The sequence below is a fragment of the Octopus sinensis genome, linkage group LG25 (genome assembly GCF_006345805.1).
Source record: "Octopus sinensis linkage group LG25, ASM634580v1, whole genome shotgun sequence".
Lineage (NCBI taxonomy): Eukaryota > Metazoa > Mollusca > Cephalopoda > Octopoda > Octopodidae > Octopus > Octopus sinensis.
The window spans coordinates 26,860,275-26,882,774 of NC_043021.1; the positions used below are offsets into that span (position 1 = coordinate 26,860,275).

A 22,500-nucleotide genomic window follows, 5' to 3' on the forward strand; every position below is an offset into this window, starting at 1 on the left:
AAAATTCTTCAAGGCAGTGCCTCAGTATGGCTGCAGTCTAATGACTCAAACCAGTAAAAGATATCACACATCAGTGCAGAATAAAGTTGTTTATGATATCACATAGTGAAACTGAACCTGAGACCTCATGGTTGGGAGGCAAGTTTCCTAACCACAAGGCCATACCTGCACATTATATTGTGTTGAGTCAAAAGTTTTGCACTATATTGGTAATTTATTTCCTTTATTTATCAAATTACAACAAAAGCAGTTCCAAGACTCACTTCCTGTGCTTGCAACACTTTTATCAACCAAGTGGAGGTGGAAGCTTCAGTGATGGAGTTGTTCACCTCGAAGGACAAGAGCTGGTATCGGTGTGGAATCAAAGAACTGGCAGAAAGGTGATTTCAAATGGTGAAACATGGTGGCCTCTACTTTGAATGTTGGGCTGCTTTTGTTGGAACTTAATGAATAAAACCAATATGTTAGCAAAATATTAAACAACTTTTAACTCTACACAATATTTTTAGCTCTGTTACCATCACTGCAAAGAGAAGTAATATGTTAATGTGTGATAGTTTGAGAGGAATGAGGTAACAAAAGAGTATCGGAAAATAGTGTGTATCTGTGAGCGTGTGTTTGTGTTTGTGAGTGTGTGTGTGTGTGTGTGAGTGTCTGTGTAAGAGAGAGACAAAGAAAATAAAGAAGAGGGACAGAAAAAGAAAGAAATAAAGAAAGAGGGAAAAGAAGAAGAAAATGAAGAAGAGAAGGGATGAGCAGCAAAAGGAAGGGAGGAAAGATCCAACTTACCGATATGCACTGTCATCCATCAGTTTGGAACGATTTATTTTCCTGCAATCTGTGAAGCGGAACGATAACTGCTGCAGTTCCTCAGCCCAGGTGTGTAAGTTGCCGCTACCAAATAATGCTAAGCCACCACCACCTGAATAAACATGCAGGGAAAGAATACAGTTAGCAGGGTGTGTGTGTGTGTGTGTGTGTGTATGTGCAATGCATGTTTAAATGTATGTGTATGCATATGTATGTATGCATACGTGTGTATGTTTGCATGTGTGCACGTGTATATGTTTGTTTGTGCTTGTATGCATATGTGTTTATGTGTACTGATGTGTACATATATATGCGTGTGTGTGCATATGTATGTGTGAATGTGTAGGTCTGTGTGAGTGTATATTTGTATGTGTGTGTGAGTGCACATGTGTATGTATGTATGTATGTATGTATGCAGAAGTCTTCCTGTAAGGAAGGAGCTGGTTTCAAACGAAGATACAAAGCTCCATCATTTGAACTTAGATAACAAAAGCAAATTTCACTTTAGAACTTCAGAAAAGTTTTGCATATTTTTATTGCTTTTGTAATGTGCATGTTTGCTGGTTGATTTACTTTTCTGAAAACCCCAGTCTTTCATTCATTCAGGGTCAATATAATAAAGTATCAATCAAATACCGAGGGTCAATATGATCAGTTTGCCATTTCCCCTCAAAATTGTTGGCCCTGTACCAAAATTAGGAAGAATTATTCTTTGTTCTTTATCTTTTACTTGTTTCAGCCATTAAACTATGCCCATGCTTAAAGAATTTTTAGTCAAATGAATCAACCCCGTACATATTTTTTAAGCCTGCTACTTATTCTATCAGTCTCTTTTGCCAAACTGTTAAGTTACAGGGACATAAACACATTAACACTGGTTGTCAAGCAGCAGTGGGAGACAATCACAGACACAGAGCCACACTCACACACACACACACGACAGGTTCCTTTAAGTTTCCATCTTCCAAATCCACTCAGTTTGATTAGCCTAAGGCTATAGTAGAAGAGACTTGCCCAAAGTGCCATGCAGAGGAACTGAACCTGGATCCACATGGTTGGGAAGTAAGCTTCTTACCACACAGCCACACCTGCTAACAAGTGCTTGACAAGTCTGCTCCATCGCTGAGTCTTGGCATCTTAGTTACAGTCCCTTGTCATTTAGTTTGTCTGGTTCAGCATTTCCTGTGATCAACCTTCAAAACTGCTCTTATCATCTGTCCCTGTACTTCTCCCTTTGAAATACTTAACCCTTTTTACCCCTGCCAAATTGTGCATTCTTCATGTGGATCATCAATTCATACCAGCACAAGCAGTCTTCAGTCTTGTACACCATGATCAATTCTGTTTTACTTGTTTCAGTCATCAGAATGTGGTCATGATGGGGTACCAACTTGAAGGAATCATTTTGTCAAGCAGATTAACCCCCAAGTACTTACTCTATTGGTCCCTTTTGCTGAACTGTTAGGTTAGAGGGACACAAATGAAAGCAAAGATATACACACAAATACCTGTATACAAAATATCTCTCTGTATGTATCTATACACACACACACACACACACACACACACACACACACACACACACACACACCATCATTAATATCACTGTCATCATTTAATATCTGCTTTCCATGCTGGCATGGGTTGGACAGTTTGACAGGAACTGGTCAGCTGGAGAGATACCCAGGCTTCGTTTGTCTGTTTTGGCATCGTTTCAATGGCTTGATGCCCTTCCTAACATGCCAACCACTTTACAGAGTGTACTTGGTGTTTTTAATGTAACACAGGCACAGACACTTTTATATGGCATTGACATGGACTCTTTTACAAAGCATTGGCATCGGTGCTGCTTGTACATGGCAGTTTCACAGGTGCTTTTACATGGCACCATCACCCATGAGACCACAAGATTAGCATCTCTTGGCTGAGAGAGGGATATAGAGGACATACCTGTAATCAGGGTCAGCTACAATTGTACTTCACTTGAGAGGCCATGATTTTTTTTAGATTGACACACACACACACATACATATGTGAGGGTACATGGTCAAGTGATTAGGGTATTGCGTCCACAATCATGAGATCATGGTTTCAATTCCTGGACAAGGGGTGCATTGTGTTCTTAAGCAAAATACTTTATCTCATATTGCTCTGTGATCACTTTGACACCTGACATGTGGTATGCCATACACGTGGTCAGGCAACGTTGATTTGCTGAAGGATATGAGTAAATGTACATGCACATGCTCACTATAAACAAATTAATTTTGCAGGTTGTTCAATAAAATCTGAACACTTATTCTTTGTCTTCAGCAGGAAATTCCATCACATACATACGTGCACACACACACACACACACACACACACGCACACAGAGTAAAATTGCTAAAAACGTTACTAAAAATCTCTATTTTACTGGGTGACCCAAAGCTATAGTAGAAGATACATGCTCAAGCTGTTATGCAATGAGATGGAATGTGACACCACGTAGTTGCAAAGTGAACTTCTAAACCATACAGACAAGTTTAACAAATCAAACGTCCACAGAGATGCATCCCTCATTGACTTTATCAACCATATTTTACTTCATTTCAAAGCATCATGAAATCTGAAGTAGTAGAGAGGAATAATGGAAGCCCACATGCTAAAAGGATAACAACTGTCCCTCAGTAAGTTTTCATGAAGCCTCAGTGAGAAAGGCAGGGTATATTGTAAGCAACAACAAAATACATCACCAATCCTTATGTTAGCTTTTGAATATTTTTTCTATCCAAGGAATTCTATACACTAATATAAGTAGTTCGGTCTACTTCAAGTTCCACCATAAAAAATACAAATTAATTCAATTCTGTCCAAGATTCTAGATTCTTATAATGTAAACATCTTTTAACTATTGCTGGTAAGAACAACACTTCTAAAATGAATTACAAAAATTCAAAGTGTTGCTTTGGTCTAACAGTTAGCATCCTGGTCATGTTCACTGATGTGGATTCAAATTCCACTGGCAGCCTTCAATTTATTCCCATCAAAAGGATTTATTTTTTACCCAATGTTCTACATGCTGTTATATATAGCTTTATATATTTTGTGTTGCACTGTTAAAGATATTTATTTCAATTCCTTCAAAGATTCTAAATTCCTACAATCCTCCCTGTGAAGGCACATAGCCCAGTAACTAGGGTGTTGCACTCACAATTACCAGATCATGGGTATAATTCTCAGAACAGGCTGCATTATATTTTTCTGAAAATTATGAGGAAAGAAAGCTGAATCGTGAGAATTTTCCCAAATTCCTCTCCTTGCCCCTTGGAAAGTATTTTCATGACAAATTCCACTCTAAGCAGAAGTTACACCATATGAAAGGTGTTTTGCAGAAAATTTCATAAAAATATATCAATAACTCTGAAAGTTATAATGAAACAAATTCAATGGGGCACATGTGTGTAGGTAACACACTATTCTTGTTCACAGATGTGGTCATGAGTGCCACAGGTAACCTTCAATTTTTTTCATTTTAATTTCTTTTACATATAGCTTCATTAAGGTGGCAAGGTGGTAGAATTGTTGCTCTTTAAGTTCGGAGATCAAATACTAGCAAGGTTAACTTTGCTTTTCATCTTTTGTAGGATGGGGTGGGGATGATAAAATACATGCCAGTCAAGGACTGGGGTCAATATAATTACTTCCCCCTCCTCTCAAAATTGCTGGTCTGGATCCAAAATTAAAAAGAATTATTTAAAGCTTTATCTACTTCAAGTTTTACCATTAAAAAACATAATTTAACACTACATTGGTTTTAATTAATTTTCAATATAACAAAGGATTTAGTAAAATAACTGTCTTGCTAAGTGAGTGGTGCAGGAGTGGCTGTGTGGTAAGTAGCTTGCTTACCAACCACATGGTTCTGGATTCAGTCCCACTGCATGGGACATTGGGCAAGTGTCTTCTACTATAGCCTCAGGCCAACCAAAGCCTTGTGAGTGGATTTGGTAGACAGAAACTGAAAAGAAGCCCATCGCATATATGCATATGTATATATATGTGTGTGTTTCTGTATCTGTGTTTGTCTCCCCAACATCGTTTGACAACCAAAGCTGTTGTGTTTACGTCCCTGTAACTTAGCAGTTTGGCAAAAGAAACTGATAGAATAAGTACTAGGCTTACAAAGAATAAGTCCTGGGGTCAATTTGCTCAACTAAAGGCACTGCTCCAGCATGGCCGCAGTTAAATGACTGAAACAAGTAAAAGAGTATGAAATTTCAATGAACGGTTTTAAATCTAAATCACTTTAGAACTGGACTTTGTAACATAGGAACAAGAGCAGACACACGTGGGTTAGTATCATAAGTTTTGACAAGAGAAAATGCAGGCCAGAAAACTACTTGACAGTATGCCAGGTTTATGGAGTGAATAAGAGCAACACTTGCTGAATTTCTAATTTCCTGAATGGCATAACTGACCTTAAACCTAACTTATTCCCTCACCCACTCACCCACCTCCACAAAACTTACAAGAAATTTATGTAATTGACATCACACTAAGATCCTCCTACCCTTCTCCAGACAATGGTACACAACTGCTCCAAGAAACTTGCTCCTAAATAACACCTGCCCTATTCAATTCTTAGATCTTGTCAACAACACCAGAGATTATTAACCATAACAAACTGTCAAATTCACCCCCCCCCCCACAAGACACACACACACACGTGCACAAATACACGCACACACACTAGCACACAGAGAATACCACACTTCTATGATATTCAGCATATCATCATCATCATCGTTTAACGTCCGTTTTCCGTGCTAGCACGGGTTGGACGGTTCGACCGGGGTCTGGGAAGCCAGGGGCTGCTCCAGGCTCCAGTCTGATCTGGCAGAGTTTCTACGGCTGGATGCCCTTCCTAACGCCAACCACTCCGCGAGTGTAGTGGGTGCTTTTTACGTGCCACCTGCACAGGTGCCAGGGGGGGTCCGGCATCAGTCACGATCGGTTGGAGCTTTTAACGTGCCAGCGGCATGGAAGCCAGCCAAGGTGGTGCTGGCAACGTTCGGATGGTCTTTTTATGTGCCACCGGCACAGAAGCCAGTTGGGGCGGCGCTGGCATCGGCCACGTTCGGATAGTGCTTTTTATGTGCCACCGGCACAGGCATCACAACTACTATTTCCATTGATTTTTTTTTTCAACGTTCATGTTCATGTACTTGACTCAACAGGTCTCCTCAAGCACAGCGGGACGTTCTGGGATCCGGGGTACTTTGAATGGGCAGGGGCTATGCGGAACTGTTGCAGGAAGCAGCCCGGGTCCTTCGCCATTGCCTCAGTGAGGCCCAACGCTCTGAGGTCATGCTTGACTACCTCATCCCATGTCTTCCTGGGTCTACCTCTCCCCCTGATACCTTCAACTGTTTGGGAGTGGCACTTCTTCACACATCTCTCCTCATCCATCCGCAGCACATGACCATACCATCACAAGTGTCGCTCTTGCACACCACATCTGATGCTTCTTATATCCAGCATTTCTCTCAGGGTGCTTACACTCTGTCGTGCGTGCACACTGACATTACACATCCAGCGGATCATGCTAGCTTCATTTCTTTCAAGTCTACGCATGTCCTCTGCAGTCACAGCCCATGTTTCACTACCGTGAAGCATGGCAGTTTGCACACATGCATCATACAATCTACCTTTCGCTCTGAGGGAGAGACCCTTTGTTGCCAGTAGGGGTAGGAGCTTTCTGAACTTTGCCCAGGCTATTCATATTCTAGTGGTGATACTCTCTGTGCATCCACCTCCACTACTAATTTGGTCACCCAGGTAGCGGAAACTATCAACTACTTCTAGTTTCTCTCCCTGGAGTGTGATGGAATCTGTTTTCTGAGTGTCTGTGGTGTCTATTGTCCCTGTGCATCTGCCGCACATGAAAGCTATCTTATCTGTTAATTTCCCTTTAATGTTGCTGCACCTCTTGTGCGTCCATAGCTTACATTGGGTGCATCTTATGGAGTTTCTACCTACACCTTTCCTACAGATCGACAAGGGCCACCTGCCCGAGGGGGTGTGTGCTGAGTTCGCCTTTCTGCTTACTATAACTTTGGTCTTTGCTACATTTACTCTAAGGCCCTTTGATTTTAACCCTTGCTTCCACACCCGAAATTTCTTTTCTAGTTCCGGTAGTGATTCTGCTATGAGAGCCAGGTCATCAGCATAGAGGAGCTCCCAGGGGCATCCTGTTTTGAATTCCTCTGTTATTGCCTGGAGGACTATGATGAATAAAAGGGGACTGAGGGCTGAGCCTTGGTGCACACCTACTTCTACCCGGAATTCTTCACTATATTCGTTGCCAATCCTAACCTTGCTGACAGCCTCTTTGTATAGAGCCTGTACAGCCCTTATTAGCCATTCGTCAATCTAGTTTCCGCATCGACCACCAGATAAGGGAACGGGGAACCCTGTCAAAGGCTTTCTCCAAGTCCACAAAAGAAGAAACTTGCCCAAGATTTCACTCAGTAGGACTGAACCTGGAACCATGTGGTTGGGAAGCAAGCATCTTACCACACAGCCACATCTGCGCTGTTATTTTGCTTTTACTTTTTTCACTGTCTTCTAACTACATAGGCACAGGTATGACCATGGGCACAGATGTGGCCATAGGGACAGGTGTGGCCATAAGCACAGGTGTGACATATATATACTCTTTTACTTGTTGCAGTCATTGGACTGCAGCCATACTGAGGCATTGCTTTGAGGAGTTTAGTCAAATAAATTGACCCGAGTACTTATTTTTATGTCTGGTACATATTCTATGAATCTCATTTTGCCAAACTTCTAAGTTATGATGAAGTAAACAAACTCAAAAGTAGTTAAGTGATAGTAGGAATGAGCACAAGCACAAAGATATGTACATGATGGGCTTCTTTCAGTTTCCATCTACCCAATCTACTTAGAAGACTTTGGCTGGCTCAGCATTATAGTTGAAGACACTTACTCAAGGTACTACACAGTAGGACTGAGTCCAAGACCATGTAGCTGGCAAGCAAACTTTAAACCATGCACCCATGCCAGCACCTACAGTCACACCTGTGCTTATGGCCACACCTGTCCCTATGGCCACATCTGTGCCCATGGTCATACCTGTGCCTATGTAGTTAGAAGACAGTGAAAAAAGTAAAAGCAAAATAACAGCGCAGATGTGGCTGTGTGGTAAGATGCTTGCTTCCCAACCACATGGTTCCAGGTTCAGTCCTACTGAGTGATATCTTGGGCAAGTTTCTTCTACTATGGCTATGGACTGATCAAAACCTTGTGACTGGGTTTGGTATATGGAAACTGAAAGAAGCCTGTCATACGTGTGTGTATGTGTGTGAGAGAGTGTGTGTGAGAGAGTGTGTGTGTGTGAGTGTGTATGTTTGCCCCACCACCACCACCACCACTTGACAACCAGTGTTGGTTTATTTACATCCCCATAACTTAGTGGTTTGGTAAAAGAGACCGTTAGAATAAGCACCAGGCATAAAAGAAAAATAAGTACTGCGATTGATTCGTTTTGCTTTTAAAATTCTTCAAGGTGGTGCCCCAGCATGGCCGCAGTGTAATGACCGAAACAATTAAAATGCTTAAAAACATAAACATACTTGTAGCAGTTACAAGAACCAGATTCGACCAACAGAAAGAAAACTGAACACTAGACAATACAGTAGAATTAAGATGGATGATGCCAGTTCTGCTGGGAAGGCCAAACTCTCCAAAAGAAACTACAAGGAGAAAAAATGCTGCAGTTTGCTCTATAACAAGGTGGACATAGACAAATAGTTATGAAGATCAATTTGCAACTAAGTGGTTTTAGTTTCAATCCCAATGCCAGCACCTACTTTAGCCCCAAGCTGACTAATTGTTTGTAAATGAATTAGGTAGATAGAAATTGTGTGGAAGCCCAAGACACAGGCATTGCTGTGTGGTAAGAAGCTTGCTTCCCAACCACATGGTTCTGCTCTCTCACTCAATAACAATAATAATAATAATAATAATAATAATAATAGTAATAATAATAATAATAATAATAATAACGATAATAATAATAACGATAATAATAATAATAATAATAATAATAATAGTAATAATAATAATAATAATAATAATAATAACGATAATAATAATAACAATAATAATAATGATAATAATAATAATAATAACGATAATAATAATAATAATAATAATAATAATAATAATGATAATAATAATAATAATAATAATGATAATAATAATAATAATAATGATAATCCTTTCTACTATAGGCACAAGGCCTGAAATTTTGGAGAAGGGGACATCCAGTGTTTCACTGGTACTTAATTTATCAATCCTGAAAGTCAACCACGGCGGAATTTTAACTCAGAACCTGAAGACAGACAAAATGCCAGTAAGCATTTTAACCAGCAGACTGACCATTCTGTCAGCCTGCTGCCTTAATAATAATAATAATAATAATAAAAATAATAATAATAAAAATATAATAAATAATAATAATAATAATAAATAATAATAATAATAATAATAATAATAATAAAAATAATAATAATAATAAAAAAATAATAATAATAATATTAATAAAAATAATAATAAAAATAATAATAATAATAATAATAAAAATAATAATAATAATAAAAATAATAAAAATAATAATAATAATAATAATAATAATAATATATATATATATAGATAGATTTAAATATATCTTTATATATTTGTATATGTATATATGTGTGTGTGTGCTTGTTTGTATCTGGCTCCCTGTACCACTTGACAACTGGTGTTGCTTTGTTTGTGTCCCCATAACTTGACAGTTCAGCGAAACAGACCTTTACAATAAGTAGCAAATTTAAAGAAAATAAGTCCTGGAGTTGATTTGTTTAACTGATCTCTTCAAATGGTGCCCCAGCATGGCTACAATGGAATGACCAAAACTATTTGGACATTCAAATCTCACAGTTTTGTAGCTGCAACAAACTCCAACCCATACAGTTACATTCATGACATGAAAATGCCACTTCCAAGCACCCATATATATCAATAACTCCAATAGCCCTCACCCCGTCCCACCTCCAGACACTGTGCTGGGATGTGCACCGACAACACAATGTGCAGAGGAATAACAAACATCAAATTCTGACTAAGTCCACTTTACCTGCTTTTGTTGTGATCACAGGTGTAAAGAAATAAAGTGGACAATGGTGAGAGTAGATGTCAATTTGAACCTAAGACCATTCATTATTGCTTGAAGGAGAGCGAAGTATGGACTTCTCTTAATAAGTGATTGGGTATAACTAGAGAGGTAGATCTGATGTGCTTTGCTGTTTGGTCAGCGTCTGGTATGATATAGGATGTCTTCATTAGGATTGGTCCCAGGTTACTCAATGACAACAACAATGACAAAATAGTAAAAAAAAAAACAATATATAGCAATTTTCATCCTGCAAGAAACATTAGCTAGCATATCCTCAAATTACACCCTACCAGCTTGAGGAAGGGAAATGACACATTGGGATAATCACTACTAGAGTAGCCTTTGTTTGAAAATAGAAAATTAAGATGACCAGATGGTCACAGCTGGAACATGTTTAGGCATAGGTCTGCTTGATAAAGACTCACCTGAGGCAAAACGACGAAAACATCATCAAGTAAAACAACAACAACAAATATAATACCATGGAAAACATCAAAAGATTTCAAAACTGTACAACCTACCTAGTGCTGTGTGCCCTGAGGTATATTTAAGGATTTGACTGTAGGTTTTAGGAATGTTCCCTGGAGGGGGTTTGTAGCGAGTGAAGCTCATGAAACAATACCACTTGCACAAGTCCTTTCGATCAAACAGTGGTGACATCATGAGCTCCTTAGCGAAATATGTCCACAATTGTTGGCCTGTCATCTGTGAGGCCTCCTCAACTTGCAGTTTGCTTCGAAACAGGTGGCAAATTGGTTTGTTTGTATGCAGATCTGCCTCGATTTGAAATGTCTGTCGCTGGAAACCATGCTCCAGCAATTTTTCGGCAGTGAATGTCTGAAGCAGTTGTGCAGCAAATGCAATTCGACGCAGTGCACTTTCAGCAGTGCAGTCCTCCCCTGGGGGTCCTTGGAACTCACCACTGTCATCGGCACAGATGATGTAAACGGGACGCACAAAATGAGTAAAGTGAGGATTGATGAGAAACAAGGTGAGGATAACTTCCTCCTCTCCAAATTTGATGTGAACCAAGTTCTTTCCCAGTTCGAGATGAACCAGGGCCTTGAAACAGCCCTCCACAAGGAGCCAACTGAGAGTCTTCCCAGATGCGCTGCTTTTGTTCCATACCTGCACTTGGCTGTCGAGTGAGGAAGAAGAAGAAGAAGAAAAGGAAGAAGGAGAAGAAGAAGAAGACTTTCCTGGTGCGGCTGAGACTACCTCTCCAACAAGAAGAGGTAAGGCAAAGGTCAGCTGTTCTCCATCGATGACATTGTGTACATGTATTACCATTCTTTGGTCCACGAGACACGTAGATGTTCACACACAATCTGCAGCAAAATATAGAAATGTATTATGTTAAAGTTAGCAACAAGGAAAAGAACCAACAAAGAACAACAACAAAAAAATTAATAATAATAATAATCATCATCATCATCGTTCAATGTCCGCTTTCCATGCTAGCATGGGTTGGACGGTTCGACTGAAGACTGGTGAACCAGATGGCTGCACCAGGTTCCAGTCTGATCTAGCAGAGTTTCTATAGCTGAATGCCCTTCCTAATGCCAACCACTCTGAGAGTGTAGTGGGTGCTGTTACATGCTGGCACGAGGGCCAGTCAGGCAGAACTGGCAACAGCTACGCTGAAATGGCGCTTTTTACCTTCCACCTGCACATAAAACAAACCCAACCATTTGAGCATGGCCATTGCCAGTCTCACCTGACTGGCCCTTGTGCAGTGGCTCGTAAAGACTTAGTGGTTAAGATGCTGCACTCACAACTGCAAGATGAAACTTTCAATTCTCAGATGGTAAGGAATTGTGTTCTTGAGCAAAATACTTCATTTTTATGCTGCTCCAGTACACTCAGCTGCAAATGAGTAACCTTAGGACAGGCTGGCATTCCATTCAGTGGCCATGTTGGCCGGCCCTACGAGCCAACAGGATGACATCATTCAAAAGATACAATGGCCAAGGAAGTGCATTGTAACCAGTGGTGCATAATGACATCTGACAGCATGATTGATACAATGGTAATAATGAAAATATAACAAATAATGTAGACAGACAGCTGAATTTATGTAACATATGTAAAGATGTTATATTGAAGATCAATACCAATCACATCGATCTGTATAAGACAGGAACATAAAAAAAGCATAAGAGTCAAACCAACAAGGAAGCCTACTCATTGTTGTTCAACCTGCTAGAAATAACAGCCAAATGTTCCTTGCATAGCATCTCATTCTCTTAACTTTTTAGCATTTAAAATGACCATATCCAGACCCAAATATTCTACCTATTTCATGTTCAAATCAACTGGATCTGGCCTCTTGTAACTATTCTATAATGTTATTCTAAGAATACACAATTGCATCATTAAACCTTAAAAGCTATGACATAATGCATGATTAATTCCAAGCATAAGCAATACATTTCACAGAGTAACCTAAATGTTAAAGAGAAGAACACATAGTTCTAGTTAGACCTGGTCCAGCAGATCTGTGATCGAAAATGTACCAGCTCAAGCCTGCTATACCATGAGTGGTATACAAGTTTTGCTGGGTCACAAGGTTGACTTGTAGCTCAACAACAACAAAACCACCACCGCCGCCGCCACCACCACCATCACCACCAGCACTGTCGTCGTCGTCGTCATCATCATCATCATCAACAACAACAAAAACAGCACTACCTGAACTAAAAAAAACATGCACTTGTCTACAATGTATGAATGATTTTATTTATTGTCTTTTTCATTCAAGAGACGTAATTTCCTCCATGTTGTCTACCATCATTCATACATTTACAAGGTTCAGAGTTGACTTAGAGCTGAACAAGAACTATTGTCATCATTGTTTAATGTCCACCTCTCAACTCTTGCAAAGAATTTGTTGACGCAAATGTTTTCACAAAAGATTAGAAAGCAATTACACCACTGATGCTGGCACTGACTTGCAAATATTGTGTGTTGTCAAGACAAACACATACCTGCTCACACACACAACAAGCTTCTTTTAGTTTCTGTCTACCAAACCTACATGCAAGGCTTTGGTCATCACAAACGATCATCCTAACAGCATCTCATCCAGGTCAACTTTCTTCCTAATTAGTTGAGCTGTGACCTTTTTATTTCTTTACTACCCACCAGGGGCTAAACACAGAGGGGGAAAACAAGGACAGACAAATGGATTAAGCCGATTATATCGACCCCAGTGCGTAACTGGTACTTATTTAATCGACCCTGAAAGGATGAAAGGCAAAGTCGACCTCAGCTTGATTTGGGTAGCTGGTCCCTCTGCTGGGTCTACATTAGGCAGACTCACCTCCTCCTATGCATTCGGTACATTTAGCAACCTTTCATAATGGTATTTCCAAGCCTCTTTCTTTGCAGAATCACTAACTGCAAGTGAACCCTCATTCATATGAATACACTTCTATCCTACAACATCACGGTTTTCTCTCACACACTCTCTTGCAATTTGAAATACCTCAAGCCTCAGGTCCTCATGCTGCAGAACCTTGGCAAACTTCTTCCTTTCTACTTCTCTCCAGGCTAAATATACCTGTCATCTTGCTTGCCTTCTAGCTATCTCATATAGTTCCCTGCTACCACTACTCTTCCAGTCGTTCCAAACACATTTCTTTGCTCTAATGGCCCTGTCTACTTACCTATTCCACTATCATGTTACTTTTGGTCTGGAGGGGACCTGCACCAGCCACAAATTTGGTCAGCGGCATTCATTAAGTTGCGCTGTAGGAACCTCCAGTTATCTTCTATGTTATATGTAACTATCTCTTCCTCCCCGTCATCAAACGGTTTAGCAAGTAAGAGTCTAAATCTCTGACTATTCTGAGGGTCCTTAAACTTCTAGATCTTTCTTTTTCATACTGGCTTGCTTCTTGGCTTCCTTCTAGCCCTGAACCTGAAGTCACTAATGACTATCCTGTGTTGAGAGGTGTGCTCTTCCCTTGGGAAGGACTTTGGATTTATAAGTAACCATTTTTGTCATTTCTGATGAGAATGTAGGCAATCTAGCTTGTATAGCCACAAGACTGATAAGTGAATGGGTGATGGGCTGGTTTCATGAAGTTAGTATTGCAAATCATAAAGTCATCAGCATCACAGAACTCCCTGTAGCCTGGTTCTCTCCTCATATATATATATACATATAAATATATATATATACATATATATATATATATATCTATATATAAAACTTATATATATATATATATCTATATATAAAACTTATATATATATATATACGGTTTAAGTAATTGAGATTCAAGTGAATTCTAATGAATTCACATGAATATGGTCCTTAACTAGGATGCACCGGAAATCTATATGGTGTTAACCATACGACAAGTGGGGTGATTACAAATAGGAAAAAAGCAACAAGAATGGATTAAAATATCAGTACAATTGTTTTGTGCGAGGACATCTTTAATAAGCTACAAAAAATGCAGTAAATATAGATGGCTCGTACTCGTCAGCCGAAAAAACATCAGAGATTCCCAAACATCAAAAGGGGTAGATACAAATGAGGGTGTAAGTTTAACTGCATTGAAGAAAGTCCAATTCCTGGAGATCCGATGAAAGGTCTTGAACTTACAGAATTTATGCATGTCCATATATAGCTCATAGTGAATTGTTAATCAAGTTATGTGAAGAAATTTTGGATACAGTCATGTGAAATTTCTGAAAATCCGAGTAAGAAGCAAATTTTTGATGTTTGGGAATCTCTGATGTTTTTTCGGCTGACAAGTACGAGCCATCTATATTTACTGCATTTTTTGTAGCTTATTAAAGATGTCCTCGTACGAAACAATTGTACTGATAATTTAATCCATTCTTGTTGCTTTTTTCCTATATATATATATATATATATATATATATATATATATATACCAATTAAGGACTGAACACGAAAATCTTCGGATTCTTTTTTAATATGCTAGACCACTGGTTTTAATTGATAAATATCAATTTCTACCCTTAATTAATTTTATATATATATATATATATATATATATATATCTTCTATATATAAAACTGAAATGCGTTTTTACCGCTTGGATCGCTTTCAATGCCAGTACATCCCGTCCGATTCGCTCCAAAATTTACAGGGACATGTAGAATGAGGTGACGATGCCCATGGGCTACCTTAGAAATCCCTATCTTGAAAGGTGTGGTCGCTAGGGGCCATCTTCCTCACTCATGCTATTTCCTCATTTCCCTCTCTTACTCCCCTTCATATATAACTTTGAGAAGTCCACTCCCGTTATTTAATGTATTCCCCTCAACTCCCTTTCACTTTCCCTTTATAAGTTCGTCAGATGGCTTTCTCATAGGGAGAATTATCATCGCTACCAACAACACACAATCATGAGAACAAATATTATGAATCAGATATTCATTGCGTTCATTTATATATGTGTGTGTGTGTGTGTTCGATATATAAATATGTATATATAATGTATATATACAAAGTGTATATATCTGTATTTATGTATATTAAACTTTTTAATACTTTTTGATAGTTATATATATTTTTAAACAAATTATAAATATAATTTAATAATTTTTATTTTAAATTTAAATAATTTAAATTTTTCAATTTTATATATTTTCTATATTATATTTTTATGTTTTTGTTTTTGTTTTTTTTCCCCTATTAGTGGTTTTATCTCTAATTTAATTTATACATATATATATATAATTTGTATATATAATGCGTGCACACACACACATATATATATATAATGTGTGCATTATGTGGTCGGTTGGTTCAGCTGAAAATATGCACACCTATGAACCCTTTCGTTACTATATTTCTGACCAAAATACACCCCTTATGTGTTTCAATTAATTTCTAACATAATCATAAAGTTAGTCTGGTTTCATTAAACAACTATAACTTTTTTATTTATTAATATATTAATGTGATTTTTGGAAGATAATTGAATGAAATGTTCTCAACCAATTCTATACTATAATTTTTGTCACAATGTGACTCTAATTGCAGGTAGATACACGTAAATTCAACAAAATATAAAATTATTAAAATTTTGTTCAAACATCGCTATAGAAAATGGGTTATTAGTTAATATTCAATTGGGTATACAACAAAATTTTACGATAGAATTTGTTATTCTGGGTAACTTTCTGATACCCATAATAATATTTATGGCAAAATAGTCTTAATTTCATTTAAGGTTGTGGGAAACCACTAACTATCCTCTTTCGTTTTGTTTACATTTAGCGTAACGGTTCGTTTCCGCCGTAATGATTTCAAATAGGCTCATTCGAAAAAGTAAGAAGAAATAGTCTAAGGCTTTACTCTCCTGGGAAAGTCTATGGCTTGGTCCAGTTTCTTCAGAAAAATCACCGAAAGAAACAGTTTTTCAATTTTCACTCCATTCAGGTGCCAATTCATTTTCTTTATCGCTGTCGGAGTTCTCGGATTCACTGTTTTCACTTTCGGAAAATGAAACATCAGATTCATTATCAAATACCACGTGCTTTTTTTTTTTTTTTTCAGTCATAAGTTAGATTTATCAAGGTCTTCAGTAGAAAATCCTTCGAATTCTAACTCTTTGCTTGATATGATGAAATTCGTATCCATTTTTTGTCACAATTACAAAGTTTGAAAACACAATAGGAACAAATTTTGGAAAAAAATCTCCCAAAATTCACGGAATTAAAATTACACTTCGATTGTTGTACAAAACTGTAGATGAACTGTTTACGAAGTATAATCACGTGTTTTCACGAACGTAATAAAGAGATTTGCTCTGATATTCTCATTTAAATATGAATAGGTAAATACGGGCGGGTTTGGGCTGTTTGGTCACATTAACCACAATTTTTTTCGGTTGGCTTTGGGCGGTTTGGTAACGAAAGGGTTAAAAGTGCTGGCAAGTTTGCATGACAACTATTTTTTTCCTCAAATGAAAGGCGTGACCTCTAGGACAAAATTCCTCATCTTATAAAATGTGGCCCCAGTAGACCCAAATGAAATCGGGTTATATTAACCAAAAGGTGAAAGGGGGCTGGAAGGGGATTAAAATCTAAAGGAGCGAGTGTTTAGGAATTTTCTGTTACATCGAGCTAAAAAATTTGCGCCAGCCTTTTAATCTTCAATGTGTTGCTGTCCATGATGAAGAGGTTTTGAATGCTTGCCATGGTGAGTCTACTGATGTGAGAAAGAATCACTTCAAAACTTGGTGTTTACGAATTTTCTTTTACATCAAGTTCAAAATTTTACGCCAGCCGTTAAACTGTCAATACGTTGCTGTCCGTCGTTAAGAAATGCCAGTCATGGTGACTCTACTATCCTCAGATTCTATCCCTTCAAACTTTGCTTTCCAATATTTTATTATTTTTATTCAGCTCGCAAGTTCGTCTGTCGCTTTTAAATGTTAGCGTTTTGCTGTCTGCCTTGAAGCAGACATTTCCGTTGCCACTGCCTGATATTTATGATTGATCTTTCTAAATATTTTATTTCTCAACTTACTCAAGATCTTTTGTTGTTTATAAATGGGAGAGAGATGTATAAAGATAGAGAGTAAGAGAAAGCGAGGGAGAGTCCGCGAGAAAAGAAAAGTAAGAGAGTGGGAAAGTGAGAGAGAAAGGAGAGAGAAACAAAGACGGAGAATCATCATCAACATCATCGTTTAACGTCCGTTTTCCGTGCTAGCACGGGTTGGACAGTGTGACCGGGGTCTGGGAAGCCAGGAGGCTGCACCAGGCTCCAGTCTGATCTGGCAGTGTTTCTACAGGTGGATGCCCTTCCTAACACCAACCACTCTGTGAGTGTAGTGGGTGCTTTTTTCGTGCCGCTGGCACAGGTGCCAGGGGGGCTCGCAGCGGCAATGATCGGTTGGTGCTTTTTATGTGCCACTGGCACAGAAGCCAGTCAAGGCGGCGCTGCAATCGGCCACGTTCGGATGGTGCGTTTTACGTGCTGAAAGGAAGCAACAGAAAGTAACAACCACACTCTTACCCGCGCGTAGAGTGGGTCACCTTCAGCTAGTCTATCTTCTCTATATATAAAACTGAAATGCGTTTTTACCGCTTGGATTGCTTTCAATGCCACTACATCCCATCTGATTCGCTCCAAAATTTACAGGGACATGTAGAATGAGGTGACGATGCTCGTGGGCTACCTTACAAATCCCTAGCTTAAAAGGTGTGGTTGCTAGGGGCCATCTTCCTCACTCACGCTATTTCCTACATTACCCTCTCACTCCTCTTCACTTATAACTTTGACAGTTCCACTACCGTTATTTAAAGTATCTGTCACTCTCGCTATTTCCTCTCTTTTTCACTCACTCTGTTTCTTACCTTCCCATCACAATCGGCTTTCTTTTATGTATCTGTCTGTCACCAACAACACACGAACTTGAGAACAAATATTATGAATCAGATATTCTTGCGTTCATTTATATGTGTGTGTGTGTGTGTGTGTTCTATATATAAATATGTATATATAATGTATGTGTGTGTGTGTGTGTGTTCTATATATAAATATGTATATATAATGTATGTGTGTGTGTGTGTGTGTCCTATATATAAATATGTATATATAATGTATATATACAAAGTGTATATATCTGTATTTATGTATATTAAACTTTTTCATACTTTTTCATAGTTATATATATTTTTAAACAAATTATAAATATAAGTTAATAATTTTTATTTTCAATTTAAATAATTTAAATTTTTCAATTTTATATTTTCTATATTTTCTATATTATATTTTTTTTAATGTTTTTGTTTTTGGTTTTTCACTGTTTGATTTGCCTATTAGTGGTTTTATCTCTAATTTAATTTATACAGATATATATCTCATTTGTATACATTTGTATATATAATGCGTGCACACACACACACACACACACACATATATACACATATATATATAATGTGTGCATTACGTAGTCGGTCGATTCAGCTGAAAATATGCACACCTATGTTAAAAGTGCTGGCAAGATTGCATGACAACTATTTTTTTCCTCAAATGAAAGGCGTCACCTCTTGGACAAAATTCCTCATCTTATAAAATGTGGCCCCAGTAGACCCGAATGAAATTGGGTTATATTAACCAAAATGTGAAAAGGGGTCTAAATGGGGCTGGAAGGGGGTTAAAATTTAAAGGAGCGGGTGTTTAGGAATTCTTTGTTACATCAAGCTAAAAAATTTGCACCAGGGCTTTTAATCGTCAATATGTTGCCGTCCATGATGAAGAGGTTTTGAATGATTGCCATGGTGAGTCTACTGTCGTGAGAAAGAATCACTTCAAAACTTGGTGTTTACGAATTTTCTTTTACATCAAGTTCAAAATTTTACGCCAGCCGTTAAACTATCAATACGTTGCTGTCCGTCGTTAAGAAATGCTAGCCAGATTCTATCCCTTCAAACTTTGCTTTCCAATATTTTATTATTTTTATTCAGCTCGCAAGTTCGTCTGTCCCTTTTAAATGTTAGCGTTTTGCTGTCTGCCTTGAAGCAGACCTTTCCGTTGTTACTGCCTGATATTTATGATTGATCTTTCTAAATATTTTATTTCTCATCTTCTGTTGTTTATAAATGGGAGAGAGATAGATAAAGATAGAGAGTAAGAGAAAGCGAGGGAGAGTCTGAGAGAAAAGAAAAGTAAGAGAGTGGGAAAGTGAGAGAGAAAGAAAGACGGAGAATCATCATCATCATCATCATTGTTTAATGTCCGTTTTCCTTGCTAGCACGGGTTGGACAGTGTGACCGGGGTGTGGGAAGCCAGGAGGCTGCACCAGGCTCCAGTCTGATCTGGCAGTGTTTCTACAGGTGGATGACCTTCCTAACGCTAACCACTCTGTGAGTGTAGTGGGTGCTTTTTTCGTGCCGCCTGCACAGGTGCCAGGGGGGCTCGCACCGGCAACGATCGGTTAAATGTATGTATTATATTATATATATATTATGGGTAGTCAGAAAAATGATCATCTGTTAATACCGATCTCCACCCATACTTTCACTGGTGACCCCCCTCTACTTTTCCACCATATTATCTCCCTACCTGTCAACCCTCTGTTTCACCCTCCTTATACTTTGCACCTTCCTCTCCCCCCCTTCCCCTTCACTCCTGCATGTCATTTCTGTTTTGTCCTCCTGTTTACTACATCATCATTTCTATTTTGTTGCTCACCCACTGCCAGACATCCCTTACTCTCCCCATCACCACTCCTTCCCTCTCGTTTCTACCCATCTTGTACCTTGAAGGCCCACTCTAACATTTCATCACAACTTATATAACTTCCAAGCTCTAAACCCCACCCTCTCTTCTAAGTCATCGTGTAGTTCCTCTTCTGCACTGGTCCCTTTTCTCTCATACTTTAATCCTCTTTACTCTTTGGTTCTCCCCCCCACTTGGATTTCATAGTTTTGCAAGCTATGTGGCAATCTTATTGGTGCTGGTGGAATGAGCAAAAGCCCGCAGCCCATGTTATGAGGTGGTTGGTGACGGGACGGGCATCCAACTGTAGAAAGCACACCTAACGAACAGTGGAGCAGGATTCAGTCCTTGAGTGTACTGGATCTTATCAAACCATCCAATCCATGCTAGTATGGGACTTGGAAATGATGATGATGATGATGATATGTATATGTGTATATGTATGTATGCATGGAAACACACACACACACACACGCACACACAGAAAATTAAAAAGGTCAAAGCACTTTGTTGTGTTTTTTAAATGTCTACAATTCAACCCTTAACAACAACAACAACAACAACAGCAGCAGCAGTAATGACAACAACAGCAAAAACAAAAACAACAAGAGTTGCTGCAATTACAACTTCAACAAAGACAATACCTACAGTGACAACAACAAGGACAGAGATAACAACCACAGCAATGATAACATTAGCAGCAACAACAACAACAACATTAGCAGCAACAACAACAACAACAACAACATTAGCAGCAGCAACAACAACTACACCATTGAAAAGAGAGATGGGTGTTTGGAAGATATATAACCTTTAAATGTCAAAGTTTAATAAATCCATATACAACTATCCACGTACATGTATGTGCACACACATACATACACACAAACAAATGACCACACATGCCTGTGTATAGAATACATGTTGTGTATGTGTGTGTATGTATGTATATATGTGTGTGCGTGTGTGTGTATATATATTTATATATATGTATGTATGTATATGTGTGTGTGTGTAGAGAGAGAGAGAGAGAGGAAAATGTCTCCATGTAAAATGTAAATATGTATGTATACGCATACATAGATATTCACATACCAACATGCATATATGTAAATAGTGTTTGTGTTTATATGTACACATATGTATACATACATACATACACACACACATGTACTTGTAACAGTTTCAGAGACATAAAGTTTACAACTTTGTTGTTTATTTAAAAAATTTTTTTTTATATAACGTTGGGTCTTTGAAGTGTGTTCTGTGGTTTTCTGTTGCATTGGTCATTCAAGTACTACACTTCCTCATTGGCTGACCATGCATTCACAACAAGCAGCCATAGCAACTCATTTATAATACAGTACACAAAGTAAAACTGGATAGAAAAAATCATTAGTTGATGGTACAATTTAAATAGCAAGCTGCAAAAAATGAGAAGGATAACAATGGAAGCTTTTCTAAAAGCAAAATATAAATCTAATTAAATATGAAAATATTGTCATCGCTCGCTAGAAATGAAGCCAGTATGCTCCGATGGATGTGTAATGCCAGTACTCACACTCGGCAGAGTGTAAGTACCTTGAGAGAAAAGCTGGACCTAAGAAGCATCAGTTGTGGTGTGCAAGAGAGACGTTTGCGCTGGTATGGTCATGTGGCGAGAATGGATGAAGATAGTTGTGTGAAAAAGTGCCACACCCTAGCGGTTGAGGGAACCTGTGGAAGAGGCAGACCCAGGAAAACCTGGGACGAGGTGGTGAAGCACGACCTTCGAACTTTAGGTCTCACTGAGGAAATGACTAGATACCGAGACCTCTGGAAGTGTGCTGTGCGCGAGAAGACCGGCAGGACAAGTGAGTCCATAACCCGTGGCCTTCTACATGGGATGGAGCCAGCCTACGTATGCATACCTTCCCTTCTTGGGACACAAAACTCTACTTGTGAAGACGTGTTGAGGCAAGTGAGGATCAGAATCGAAATCGATCAATGGAAATTGCGGATGTGTTACCAGTGCCGGTGGCATGTCGAAACTCTACTTGTGAAGACCCGTTGAGGCAAGTGAGGATCAGAATCGAAATCGATCAATGGAAATCGATCAATGGAAATTGCAGATGTGTTACCAGTGCCGGTGGCATGTAAGAGAACTTTCCGTTTCGCGGCCGTTGCCAGCACCACCCCGTTTCGTGTCCGTTGCCAGCCTCGCCTGGCCCTCGTGCCGGTGGCACATAAAAAGCACCATCCGTTCGTGGCC

The 22,500-nt window shown here is 38.7% G+C and overlaps 1 protein-coding gene across 1 annotated transcript in view; it reads right to left on the reverse strand.

Annotated features, from left to right (window-relative positions):
* Window positions 1–22,500, reverse strand: part of LOC115224507 (putative zinc metalloproteinase C607.06c) — a 135,619-nt gene that overhangs the window by 39,025 nt on the left and 74,094 nt on the right. The window contains exons 2-3 of the mRNA XM_029795417.2: window positions 10,555–11,361; window positions 790–922 (exon numbers count right to left, since the gene is read on the reverse strand). Of these exons, the coding sequence (XP_029651277.1) occupies window positions 790–922; window positions 10,555–11,323 (902 nt within the window). The 5' untranslated portion in view covers window positions 11,324–11,361. The remainder of the gene's footprint in view (window positions 1–789; window positions 923–10,554; window positions 11,362–22,500) is intronic.